General features: G+C 37.7%; 1 protein-coding gene across 13 annotated transcripts in view; it reads right to left on the minus strand.

Annotated features, from left to right (window-relative positions):
• Positions 1-13,504, minus strand: part of EBF1 (EBF transcription factor 1) — a 378,728-nt gene that overhangs the window by 346,031 nt on the left and 19,193 nt on the right. For 12 of the 13 annotated variants that reach the window (XM_063085520.1, XM_063085516.1, XM_063085512.1 and 9 more), the window contains exon 6: positions 8,270-8,338. The exons of the other annotated variant lie outside the window; for it this stretch is intronic. In XM_063085520.1, coding sequence (XP_062941590.1) covers positions 8,270-8,338 — 69 coding nt within the window. The remainder of the gene's footprint in view (positions 1-8,269; positions 8,339-13,504) is intronic. 13 annotated transcript variants of the gene reach the window in all.

Raw genomic sequence — 13,504 nt, forward strand, 5'->3', positions numbered from 1 at the left:
CCTCGGTGTGCACCACCATCATCTAAAGCAGAGTGCACCCTCCAGCGCAGGCAGAGTATTCGGGTCACTAGCAAGGAGCAAAGCCATATGAAAAAGAAACAGCTAATATCATGAAACAAATATCCTAACATTCCACTTTGATCATTTTCAATTCATTGATTCAAAAAAATGAGTTATTTCAACCTTGAAAATGTCGTGTCCTGAGCCCCCGGTGTTCACACCCCACAGAGGGGCTCTTCCTAGCCACACACAGTATCAATATTTTGTCAATTGAGCAGCAAATGAGCAAAAAAGTTCTTGAGGGATTCTTGATATTGATTAAAAGGACATTTTTTTTAAATCACCATCACAACCTTTACGTAAACCAAAATTTGAGAATCTTATCAAAGCCCTATAAAATATGTATAGTAAGTGTGTCCACATTAGAAATGCACATGCATGGTTTGATTACTATTTTCTCTTTTCCCCCTGTGCCGGCACTGAAAGTGTTAAAGAAAACAATAAAAGAACAAGTGAGTGTACAGGGTAGGATTTACTGGCATTTACTTTTAATCTATGGCCCTTCACTCTGTAGCTTATCGGGCCTCTGTCAGTCCTTTTTCCTCCTTTATATTTCATGAGGAGCCCCCCATGCTGCTACTGAGAGACAGAGCCCAAGTGTCTATAAGCTTTTTGTCAGGTAAAAAGAGAAGAAAAAGGAAAGGAACAAGAGGAAAAGCAAAGCTAAGAGGCATCTATTAGATGTCACTAGGCTTTTGTATTCATGTCAATGATTCAGGATTAGAGTATTTGAAATAATCTTATTGAGAGGAATCAAAAGGCCCACCGAGTGAGAGGCTGCTCTGTAGCATATGGCAAAGGCACGAACAATATCTTATTAAAGATGTGTTGGCTAACACTATTACTTTATATTATATTACAAAACTATTGTGCCTCAAACAGTTAGCAGGATGGTATAGTTACTGAGTGCCATTCTGGGGGTTATTGTGTGGGATTAAGCTATATAATTTGCCAACTTGTCTAGTTAAGTCAATACAAGTAGGGTTTTGGGGCATGTTTGGATCTGGAACCAAGCGTGTCACCTTCAAAAATAAAAATTCCCAAAGCACACTAAAGACCACTCTGTTCCGACTGAAGGTGGAATACGTATCACATGGATAAAATGCCAATGGTATGTTCTTCCCCAAAATCAGTTTCATTAAGTTTGCTTCATTTAACATATGTGCCCTCCTACCATGGAAAATATGAGAGTTTTTTGTTGTTTTTTTATTGTTGTTTTTGGCTTAACTCCCCTCCCCATGAAGAATATGTGTGTGAACAGACACACCCGCATGCACACACACACATGCACACTCAGCTTCACACTTTTAGCAGGATTAGGGCAATTAAAATTCTATTATAATAAGTACTGTAATGTTAAAACTTTCATTTGCTTCTGGACAAAGGGTTGTAACTGGAGAAATAGTTTGCAAGGGAGATTTATCTTCATCTAACCACATCTTTAAAGGCAACAAGCAACCAAAGACAATCCTGTACTGTTCACCATATTTCATTGATTGCAAAAGGAGTATTGATGTCACTTTTATATTGTCCTGGACTGTATATAGTTACACAATTTGTAACGAAAGGGATGGGATGGAGGGGGTATGGATGAGAAGGAAGAATTAGTAGCCTGTTTCAGATAACATCTCATGCAAATTAAAATGATCAAAATACCACCTCTTTATGCAGGAACCTCTAAATGGAGTTTTTAAAATCTGGTCAATTTTTATTAGAGAGTTCGGTCAGGTACTGGCTATAGGTGGAAGTAAGGGAATTTATCAATGGAGAGTTTTCTCCATTCTAAGCAACTTCTTTCAGAAAAGTAAAAGCATGTTTAATATAGTGATATATTCTCATCACAAACTGACTATGCAAAGTTGGACTTTGTACTGCTTTTCTGTATTTTTTCAGAACTGTTACAAAAGCAAAGTTATGATGACATGGAATAAAAACCCTCACCATGAGATGACACCCAGGCTACGTTACACATACACTCTGTTGATTCTTCAAAGCTCTATTAAATACATTTCTTGGAAGTTACTGCCAATATTTCCTTTACAGGAAAACTACTGTTGTTCATTATACAGTGTCTGCAACAGTATTATATCATGTAAAAGTACTTTGCATTATGATATATTGTCAGCATATTTGAAATGCATTTTAATGTATCCTGGTTGTATATTTGGGAATAGCTGATAGCAAATGGAATATAGACTGTTATTAGCTTATTATATTAGTTATTTTCTTATCACAGTAGCAAACTGCACACAAATGTATAGGGCTTATCTCATATATATTCAGAACAATATCATCTGATATGTGATAAAATTTAGAACGATACTCACATAAGTTTCATTGCTAATAATCACATAAGAATTCCCACTGAGAAAACAAATGTTTAAATACCCTAGGGTTAATAAACAATCACAAATTCACACTAAGTGTCGATGTTGGCTTTTCACTTTTGAAAAAAAGCAAACCTCTCAAACCAACCAAAAGGGCAGCAATTATCCTGCCTGGGGCAATTTTAAACAGTGAATTCCTCCTCCTTTTATTTTATTCAAGGATTCAAGGTTAGGAAATCAGGTGTTACAAAAGGTTTATCAGAGCTCTGAAAAATGCACCTACACCTCTGGTTCTTCATGCCCCAGACCGCCATTTGTGTACAGCAAGATGATTATATTTGGTGGTTGGTCCTTCTCAAAACTGGATGAAGACCAAAATAATAAGAGTTGAAAGGACAGTGAGACGAAGTTATGAAACTGACTACAAGCCTCATTTGCATCTTTAATAAAAGCATATGTTTATGTTCCTGTGATCTGAGGACTTTTTTATGGAAGAAAAAAAGAAAATGTTAACGAATTTTGAGATTTAGCTCTGATGATAAAAGGCAGAAGAAAGTTATTTATTGTTGAGGTGACTTGATGCCTTTATAATCTTTGGATAATACCTATTATACCCCACTCCACACAATGGTAAAAAAAAGTGTATATATAAAATATATATATAATTATATATATAATAAGTATGTAATCTCCTAATTCTATAGTTTTACTATTATTTCCCTATTATATAGATGGATGTATATGTGATATAAATACATTGGGGTTGATTTAATAAAGAAAATTAGCTTGGTGATATGACAACACTGCACTTTTCTGAAAAGTTTTAGCACAGCATTTATACCTCTTAGATGAAGAATGAATTCTTCAATAAAATTGTCTCTCTGAACAACCCTAACATGGTTAAACTCTTCTATTCATATGATGTACATCACATAAAATCAACAGGCAAAATGAGCATTCTAATATTTTTATTACTGAGCATTCTATTTCAGACAATAATCGTAAAACAAACCCAAGTATTACCTAAATGAAAGTGACCTGGATGTGGAAGCTCTGTAGACAATTCGGGGAAAAACAAATATAGGCTCCTTTTTCCTTTTTAGAAGACACTTGGGTAAGTACTGAAATAATTCTAAACAGACTAGATTTTTCACGTTACAAAATTTGTGTATTTTTTTTTTTAATGTCACATGTCAAGCCCTACATCCCATAGCAATAAACATAGATACAAGAATTCTTATAAATGGAAAAGAAAGACATGGCAAATATGTTAAAGCTACGATAAGCAAACCCGAAATCTTTAGAGGTATGTAAGTTGACAGGCTTTAAAAATTGTTTTGGGCTGGCCAGTTAGCTCAGTTGGTTAGAGCACCGCCTTGTAACACCGGGGTTAAGGATTCAGGTCCCCATGCTGGCCAGCCACCATAAAAAAAAAATAAATAAATAATAATAAAAATTGTGTTCTAAATATTGACTTTGAGGAACCCAAATCTTGCAGGTTACTTGAGCTATGCTGTACCCTGAAAAAACTACATCTAATTTATACAAGGTCTGGCCAATTAGCTCAGTTGGTTATGGCATGGTGTTATAGCACCAAGGTCAAGGGTTCAGATCCCCATACAGGTCAGCTGCCCCCCAAAAATTTTTCTTTAATTAAATAAATAAATTCATATGACATAATTTGAGAAGAAATTTCAGCCTTTATTATTTCTATCTATTTTTTTTTTAATTCCACTCGTTAACAGCTAAGGATCCACAGCTAAAGGTAATGAAAAACTGAGCTCTTATTGTCTCCTCTTACTCAGTGATCTATTTTATCAATCACAGTAATCCTAAGTTGAAAAAACAAACAAACAAATATTGAACTGCCCCCATCCCACCTTCCGGAAGTAAACAACACAAATCTAAGCAGAATTCAGGGCTCTGTGTGAAAGGAACCCTACAGTATAATTTGGAGGAAAAAATGTTTTTGTAAGACTGTCTGTATTCATCCACATCATTACTCAAAGATAGTTTAGGAAATTAAAGAGTTTAGTGAAGCAAATCAAGGATGGATGATAATACTAACTAACTAGATATGGAATAACAATTTGAACCCTTAATATACTCAGCTCAAGCATTAAAAAAGAAATTTCTGTATAGAAAATGGAAGATTTTTTTATAGATGCAGGAAAACTGGGTTCCAGTTCAGACTACCCTATGTGACTTTTGTCATTATCATCTTTTCTGATTCTTACAAAGTAAACCTAATTAAGAACCTCCCTCATTAGTCTTCCAGAAAAATTAGCACAGCTTATGCTAATTACTCCTGCAAAATTTAATAAACTTGTTGAAATGGGAATTGTCTAATGAGGTTTTATTTATTGAACTAAGATAACTCCAAGGAAAAAGGTTAGGACACGAGGCTATCCAATGTGGTAATAAAACTACAATTTATTCAATTTCTAAACACGAAGTTTATTGCAAACCTTTTAAATTCAAATATGAGTTACTGTATGAATATGTTAAATCAATCCTCACCTTAATCCAATAACTGAAAGTCATTTTTTGCTTTTTACTTTAACAATAATTACCACACATAGCCTTTTACTTCACTGATAATGAAATTTGCTGTTATTAGTTCCTGGTCATCAGCTATTAAACATAACACATGTGACTTTTCCCATGTCTACACAGCCCAAAGACCTGGATCATTGGGCACAAACTGGGTTTTGTGCTTCTTAAGCTATTTGGCATCAGGCAGAAATATAACCTGGCAGTCAACTACAGGTGTGTACCTACTACATTTACAGCAATTTTTCTATAAACTTTTTTTGAAATGAAGACAAATTGTCATGATTGTGAAAAGAATTTGAGTCACAGTTTTCTTACTTTGTTGCACACCATTAGAATGATGTAGAAACCCATTCCCTAAATCACAGTATGCAACTGCAGATTTTGTTAATTCCACTTTTTTGATAAAACATGCCAAGCTGATGTTCCCAAATCACTGGCAGAAAATAATACAGCTAAAATTTAACACAGAAATAGCTTGCCCCGCACCACTGCCATATGACCAGAAAGCTTCTTCTATCTATCCTATAAATAGTTTTTCTGAATAACCATTGCTAAAAGTCTTTTGACTGATAAAAATAGCAATGTTCTTCCAAATTCCGAAGGACAAGCAAAGGGAGCTAAAAATTATTGGTGCTGAAAAGTTGACTGTGCGTTAAAACTATGCTAAATCCTAACACGACAATTGCTTGTACCCTCAGCTCTATAATTGCATATTGTATGCATCTTGCAAAAGCAGTTAATATTGCTACTGAATGCAGGCCCCATAGCCTATTTTTACAAAATATTTAAGGATTCATATCCATAAATCTGAAAGCAAATCAAACTCTAAGCACGTAACACAGATATTATGCAATCAGTAATATAGAATCAAATTGGAAACTATGAAATTCAAACACGGTGGCCATAATTTTTTTTCCTTTGCAGCAATTTTACAAAATTGAAAAATCTTTTCTATCTTGCCCTTCTTTACATAAGTTCTTTTCTTGTTGTTATTCTCTTCTCTCATTATTAAAAATGAAAGTTTCACATATCAGCACAGATAGGACTGGAGCTTTTAAGACCTTTGGCAGACTGAAGGAAAAATAAATTCTGAAAACTCAGATGCAAATAAAAATAGCTAAATGAGGTTTTGCATATCAACTGGCATCTCTGCATAAAGACAGAGTTCATGGAAGGCAGTGGCAACAGCCAGCAAATAAACATATGTTGGGACTTGTGCACATACACCATGTTTCAGCCGTTTTTTTAAAGTACTCCTGTCTTAAGAGACCAAGGTTGGCTACACACTGTTTTCTACTTTGTCAAACCAAAAAGGGAAAAATGAAAAGGATAAACGTCATGAATAATATCACTAAAGCCACCAACAGCATAAAGTGCATACTTATTTTGCCTAAATTGTTTGAACTCTCCCAGCCAAGAAAAGGTTTTAAGTACCCTACTGGGACAGATGCAAGGCGGCAACAATAGAAGCCACACTAATGCAATCCAGGTAACACAATCCTGTTTCAAAAACACGGGCTGGGCTAATTACAGCGCTGCTGAGTCGAGTTTCTTATGCCATCACAACCCACAGGAACAGGTCAAAATCAAATGTTATTCAAACCACAGTCATATCAACCTTCTATATCAGAGTCACAGCTTAAAACCAAACGAAGAACTTAAAAGCCTAACCCATTCACAAGCAAAAAAAAAAAAGTGTTTTCATTGCGGGTGGCAAAGTAAGTTTTGTGTCATCATCTAAACCAAAAGGAACTGTGTGGAAGAATAAACACTTATAGTTTCAAAGTTTGGGGGAATATTCGGGCTAGTCCTTTGATAAGAACATTTTCTTTTTAATAGAATAAGAAAAACTTGCTTAAAACAAATGGTATTTTAAAGAGGCATATTTAAATGAAATGAACAGCATAAAGGTAATATGTATTTTTTGACCTTATTCATTTGAAGACTTTTATCTTCTATTGCAGAAAAAGCAATTATATGAATGACATATCTATTCTCAGATAAACCTGCTGTCCTAATTCTATAGGCAGCACACAATATCACTGTACATTAAACTTTTGTATCTTTTAATTTTGAATTAAATATGTTAATACTCTTATATCAAACAAAAATACATATTTTTAGTAAATATTAGTGAGAGATATTTAATTGAAATATCTGATTGAAATGTAACCTCTATAAAGCTTCTTGGCAATCAATATTGGTTTTAAGCCTGAAGAATAGCATAGGTCAAAATCAACAATCAATCTTTTGACTATAATGAAGCAAAGTAAACACCCTATTTTTTTTGTGGTTGTTAACTGAAAATGATAAACCAAGCCCAAAAAAGGTGAAGGGTTGAAAAGACAGGCTTTTTTGGTTGTTGTTATTGTTGCCAAAAATCAATATTACCAAAACCCAAAAAGGGACTTCTGTTGGCTGTTGATTTCTTCAGTGAGGGATCAATCGGTCTTACTCGCAAGACTCTTTTTCCAGCTAAAGAACGCTAGCTCTTTTCCTAGCTGACAATTGACAGTACCTATAAACCTTCCAGGCCATTTAACTCTCAGTGAGTAATGCTATGTAACAAATGGTTTATCATACATGTTTCCATACAATGAATTTCAATAATTAAAATGTAAAATGAATATTTGGAATCAGACTTTGCATAATGTGTGCACATACTGACTCGAAATTGCACTGAACAGCTAAAACAGATTTATTGTTCTACAGTGATTTACTTGGTCATGTCAGATTAGTAATATGGATCTGTTTAAAAACACAATAATTAAGACAAGCAGGATAAATTAATCAACTTACAATACAGTATGAGCTGCAATCAAACTCGGGAAGTAACAGTAGAAAATCTTGGTTCACAGATCTCTTTAAACTGCTTTTTATGCATAAATAAAACCTTAAAATGTAGATGGATTACGTCCAACAGAACTACTGTAGCTAAAAGTGATAATGATTCAAACATTTTTCAAATAAAAGTTAAATATTTATAAGCACCCAACCACATTTCATAAATCACAAACTATTATTATTTTATTTCTGAAGCTTCCTGGCACAGCATGAGGACCAAGCCACAGAAAGTCAGGAAAGAAAAAAATATTCCTTTAGGAGCATGAATCAGACACAAAACCGGAGCAATTCAAGAAACAGGCCTCCAAAAGAACATTCCATACGGCTTTCCCAGGAATTGCAATCGCTCGGCGCAGCTTAAGTCATGACCAACAGGCAAATTTCAGCCCCATACATTCCTAACCCTCGCCCATGAGCGACACAGGGCAGGTGTTTCATTATAATGAGGAACAAGAATCCAGTGAAAGAAGAGTGGTCCCTACCTGTCAATTATCACTGGATCTGAGGGAGTCTCATTTCGGTTGCCACAGCTTTTCTTGTCACAACAGCGGCTATGGAGCAAAAGCAAAAGGATTTAGTACAACCATTACAATGTAAAATCATCATTTAGGCAGACAGAAGGTTCAAATTGCTGGGTTGCAAATGCTAGAATTACCACAAAGCCATACCTGGCAATCAACGGATCCCTGGGACAGAAAATTCTATTTGGGTCACCTATGGGTTAATGGCCAGGCTTAACCTCTCCCTGCTGAAAGAAAGAGGGAGGGAGAGAGGCTCTCCCAGAGCCACAATTGACAGCCCTAAGATGGGGTCTCCCCACCACTGCCCGCAGTGTTGGGAGAGTTCACTGTGAAGTGCATTATTATTACATCTATCCAATGAGAATATTCAGAATTGTGGGTGGCTCAAACGTTCTTCCCTCAAGATCACACTAATTGTGTGGAACGCATCAATAATGAGGTATGAGTGATTTCTCCCCCTCCAGTCATTTTGTATTAAATGGATTCCTTTTTCTTCCTCTTTCTCTTTATTGGTGGTATTTCCTTCAACCATAGCCTTTTCCAAAAATCCTAAAGCTATAACTGTTTGCTTTAAACCATCTTCATAAAAAAGGTAAAACACTATAATTAAGACATGGAAGATGCAAGAGCAAAGAAAGTGGAGATTCACGTTTCTCTGACTCTTATGGCCTGTACTGGTCACTGCTTAAGTTTTCTGGGAGCATTATGGCCAGTGGATACAACGGTTAGTACAGCCCTGTCCATGGACGTTCTTTATTAGGTCAGAGAAAAAAAAAGCCATGAGCAAGAAAAGCACCCGCCACTAAAATCCCACCCCAGTTGTGACCTTAAGGCTGCCAGTTTTTAATAAACTGAGATGCTTCTAAAAGAGTGAAAAATTTGTGTTTTTGAAAAGTACCCACGGTCAACAGAAAACTATCCATCTGAGACTTGTTTGCAAGTAAAAAAATGTGTTCACTTGCTGATCTATACCAGGGGCACACTATAAAAGCACATATTTGATCAGTCAAGAAGGTGGAAAGGTAATCCAAGGGTCATACTTTACTATGCACCACAAATAAAATATGCACTTTTCTCTTCTCTTACACATGCACATGTACACACACACATACACACACACACACACACACACGATTGCAACTTAGTGAATCACACAGCCTATATTTAGAGAGCTGTTGGAAGGAACCAAACATTGAACTTCTTTTCCAGGACCCAGAAATATATTTCTGCATAGGGAGTCTTTCACCAAAATTGGGAAGTCTCTTTCCTTGCTGTAACTATATCTCGGAGAAGACATTCAGCTTCCAAACTTGGTGCTAATTCTGTTTGTCTCTGCTATCTCCAGAAAGCAATGGTAAGAACAGTATCGTTTTTATAAAAGCCTCAGCTAATAATCTCTCCATTCACCTTATAGCCTTTCCCTTTCGGATTCAGAGGAAATGATTTCCTCCATGTCTGAGTTGTGCTGTACCAGTACTTTTAGGATAGAAAGCCCAAAGTATCCTGATACCTAAGAGACAGATAAAGAAACAAGGGAATGGGAAGTGCAAGCAGTGGGAAAGCATGCAAAAAAAGTTTTTTTTAACTGAAGTTCATCATCCCTGAACTCTTCTCCCTTATACCTCCATTTCACAGACTTGCCAGAATAGCACAGTAGTTAAGAACACTATCTGCGTCACTTGGAGCATGGTCTCCAACTCAGAGAGTCTTAGTTTCCTTATTTGTAAAATGGGGTGATTGTAGCACCCACCTCTAAGTGCACTGGCACAGATTCAGTGTGACCAGGGTGTAAAGCCTGGGCTCTGCAACTGGCCCTACCAAAGGCTCATCACTATCACTCCCTGTGTCTACCTCCTCCAGCCTCCTCCTCCTCCTCCAACTCTGAGCAAACCCGTCTTGTGCTTTGCAGAGGCAGCAGGTCTCCAAAAGCAACCCACTGACAGAGCCCAAGTCCCCTTTAGCAAGGAAGGAAAACTGATGGATGGGAAGGCCTATTTCTCCTCCAATTTCTTTTTCAAAACAACTGGGCAAAGCAAGTCCCTGGTGGCCGCACCCTCACCACAGTCCTGCCTGATGAAATGCTCTCCAGAAACTCTTTCAACTTGCTTGATGATAATTGTGGACAGGAATCTACATCTCAAGCCTAGCTGATTCTCTCCCTCCTCACTGCCACCATCTTCATCCAAGTCACATTCTCACTTGGACACCTGCAGTGGCCTCTCACCTGGTATCACTGGCTCCACTCTGACCCCTTGCAACAGCCATGTCAATGAGACTGTGTCAGTTCACTACCCAAGACCATTTCATAGCTTCCCACTACACTTAGAATAAATCCATGACATGACATGATGCCAGACCACCCCCCAACCTCCTGCCTCTTTCCTCCAACTTGCCAAGCTCCAGCCTCACTGGCCAGTTTAACCCCTCTGATGTGCCACACTCAATCTGACCTCAGGCCCAGGCACAGTTGGGCCTCTCTGCCTGGTCTGCTCCTCCTCCAACCCCTTTCCCAGAGTTCAACCTACACACTCCTTCCTCAAAGAGCTTTGCCTTGACATCCGCCCTTAATCTAAATGAGTTTCCTCCTGTTTTTTTTTTTTTTTTTTTTCTTTTAGGGCACTTAACATGATGCAAATTATATTGTTAAGTATATATTTGTGTATTTTTGGCTACTATCTTCCTCCCCTCTCCCATCCTCCTCTCCCTCTAACCCATATGCTTCATGAAGGAAGAAACTGTCAATTTCACTTACCTAATGAGTAGCATAAGGCCTGAGATAGACTACAAAAGCTCAAAGATTGAATGAATCAATGAATGAATGGATGGATGGATGATTGAATGAATGACTTTACGGATGACTGTTAAGTACTAGGGAGAAAAATGCAATCCAGGAGAATAAGAGGGTGACAGATAAAGGAAGCCAAGCTGACCCAACCCATACACTAAACCACCTCCCCCAAGCAAGTACCACACTAGGCCTGAGATTTGTCCTTTGGCTTAACACAGTCCTCATCTCCTTAAGATAAAAATGCCCCAGAGATCAGCTAGATGAATTTAATCATGCCTCTATGCTGTGTCCCAAGGGACCCAAGGAAACAGACAGATGCAAAGAACAGAAGGAAAGAAGGAAGGACAGAATAAAAACAAAACGGAGAATTAAGAAAGTAAGAGAAAAAAGAATAAAGGTGCTGGAGGTCACTTAACTCATAAAAAGGAAATAGCTTTATGCAAAGCATTGAAAAATACCCCAACAGGTTTTCTGTTTCTTGGGTCACGTCACTGCATCACACAGTCAATGCGTTCCCAAGATGTGATACTCAGGCTTCTGAGTATCACCTCAGTGGCTACAAAATAGTGTATGTATATATACATATGTCTACACATACATATGGATATGTACATATGTGTATACATATACATATATACATGGAATTCTGTGCAGCATCAAAAACAATGAAGGTGGGGTTTGAGGCACTATAATTGGAAGAAGTCGACATTATCTTGTGAATTGAGAGAAACAAGTTGTAGGATAGTATGTACTGTATGGCACCATTTCTGGGAGAAAAATGAAAGAGGAAAGGGGGGCGTGGAGAGAGAATGTTTCACAAGCTCGGTCACTCCCTCACTCCATTCAAGCCTTCATAATGTCAGAAGGCCCTGTAGAAAGGCCTTCCCTGACCACCCCAGAATGCTCCAGCCCCTACTCCTCCTCCACTTCTCTGCACAACACTCTCCACGTTATATTCTGTATTTATTTGTCTCCTTTATTGTCTGTCTCTCCCACCTAAATATAAGCCCCAGGAGGACAGAGTCTCAGACTGTTGTGTTCACCCTGATATCCACAGCAACTAGAACCAAGCCTGGTGCACAGCAGGCCTTCAGGAAATATTTTTTGAATGAATGAATAGGAACTTCAAAGAGTTAACCTATAGGGAGTGGAAGAGGCAGTGGGGAAGAATGGAGGATATGTGCTTTATTTTCATAATTCTGCCACGTTCTGCTCTGTAATGCAATAATACTTTCCTATTAAAAAATTAAAAATCAACCACAGGTGGGTGAAGGAAGTTCTTCCTTTAGATATGAACTGACATCTATCCCCCTGTAGTTTCCTAAGCCAAGCAGAGTAACGATCTGTCCTTCATCCCCATAACAGTCTTTCCTGCCCATGTGAGTTCTCCCTTCTCTAGCTGAATTGTCTCTAGTTATTTCTACTAAACTCAGAGGGACCAAGAAAGGTGAGCACCGACTTCCACTATACACAAGACAGGCATTAACCAAGAAGGACAAGCTGAAGAACAAATCTGCATATGTTTAAGGCAGAAGAGGGCTCATACTAAAACAATTCAGTACATGAAACATACAAAAGCACATAAAGGAAAAATTACCGTGTTAATAAAAAAAAGTCACAGTGATAATCATGTCCTGATTACCAAGTGACTGATGGATCTTCACCCATTCAAAAAAGTGTCTTTTAGGCTTCTACTATGTGCGTTGGGCACTGTACCAGGCAAGGACTTGGAATTTGCTCCCTAAAGTGGCATCTATTGGGGAGCTTGAAGTTTCCTAATTTGCTTTGCCACCAACACAGAATTCCAAAAGCAGGCAGCTGCCACCACTATTCACATCCCTTCCCAACCTGCAACACAAGTGACAGGACAGCAATATGGCCATTCACAGGAGTGGGTACCCAACACCTGGTACATAAGCTGTGGACTCAAAACAGCAGCCCTTTCCTCAGCAGGATATTGTGTCTCCCAAACAATTCTGCACACCCAGAGAAAAGCAAACTTATTAGTCTCTTCCTCAGCCACCTAACACAGATGGCATAGTTCTAGCGAGCTGACTCACAGCTTCATAAATCAGGGCAAGAAACATCTAAATGTTGCTGGGTCATGGGACCTGCAGATCCTCATCTTAGGGGCATGGCACTTCTTCCTATAAGTCGAGGCTCTGTCAACTGAAGAATAGCATCATTTCAAACTCTGATCGTTATATTAAAAAAAAAAAAGATGCCTTACCTATTTAGCCAAAGTGGCTAGAGAATGAGATATATGAATAAAATGGATGACTAGTTTTTAAAGAATCCATTGCATAAGTCAACTCTTCTATACTCTGTCTTCCTCCCACATCTTAATGTAAATTAACTGTTCTTATAACACTAACTCAGCACTTGAGCTTGTGGGTCCCTCCTCTTCT

The sequence above is a fragment of the Cynocephalus volans genome, chromosome 2, assembly GCF_027409185.1.
Source record: "Cynocephalus volans isolate mCynVol1 chromosome 2, mCynVol1.pri, whole genome shotgun sequence".
NCBI classification, from domain to species: Eukaryota; Metazoa; Chordata; class Mammalia; order Dermoptera; family Cynocephalidae; genus Cynocephalus; species Cynocephalus volans.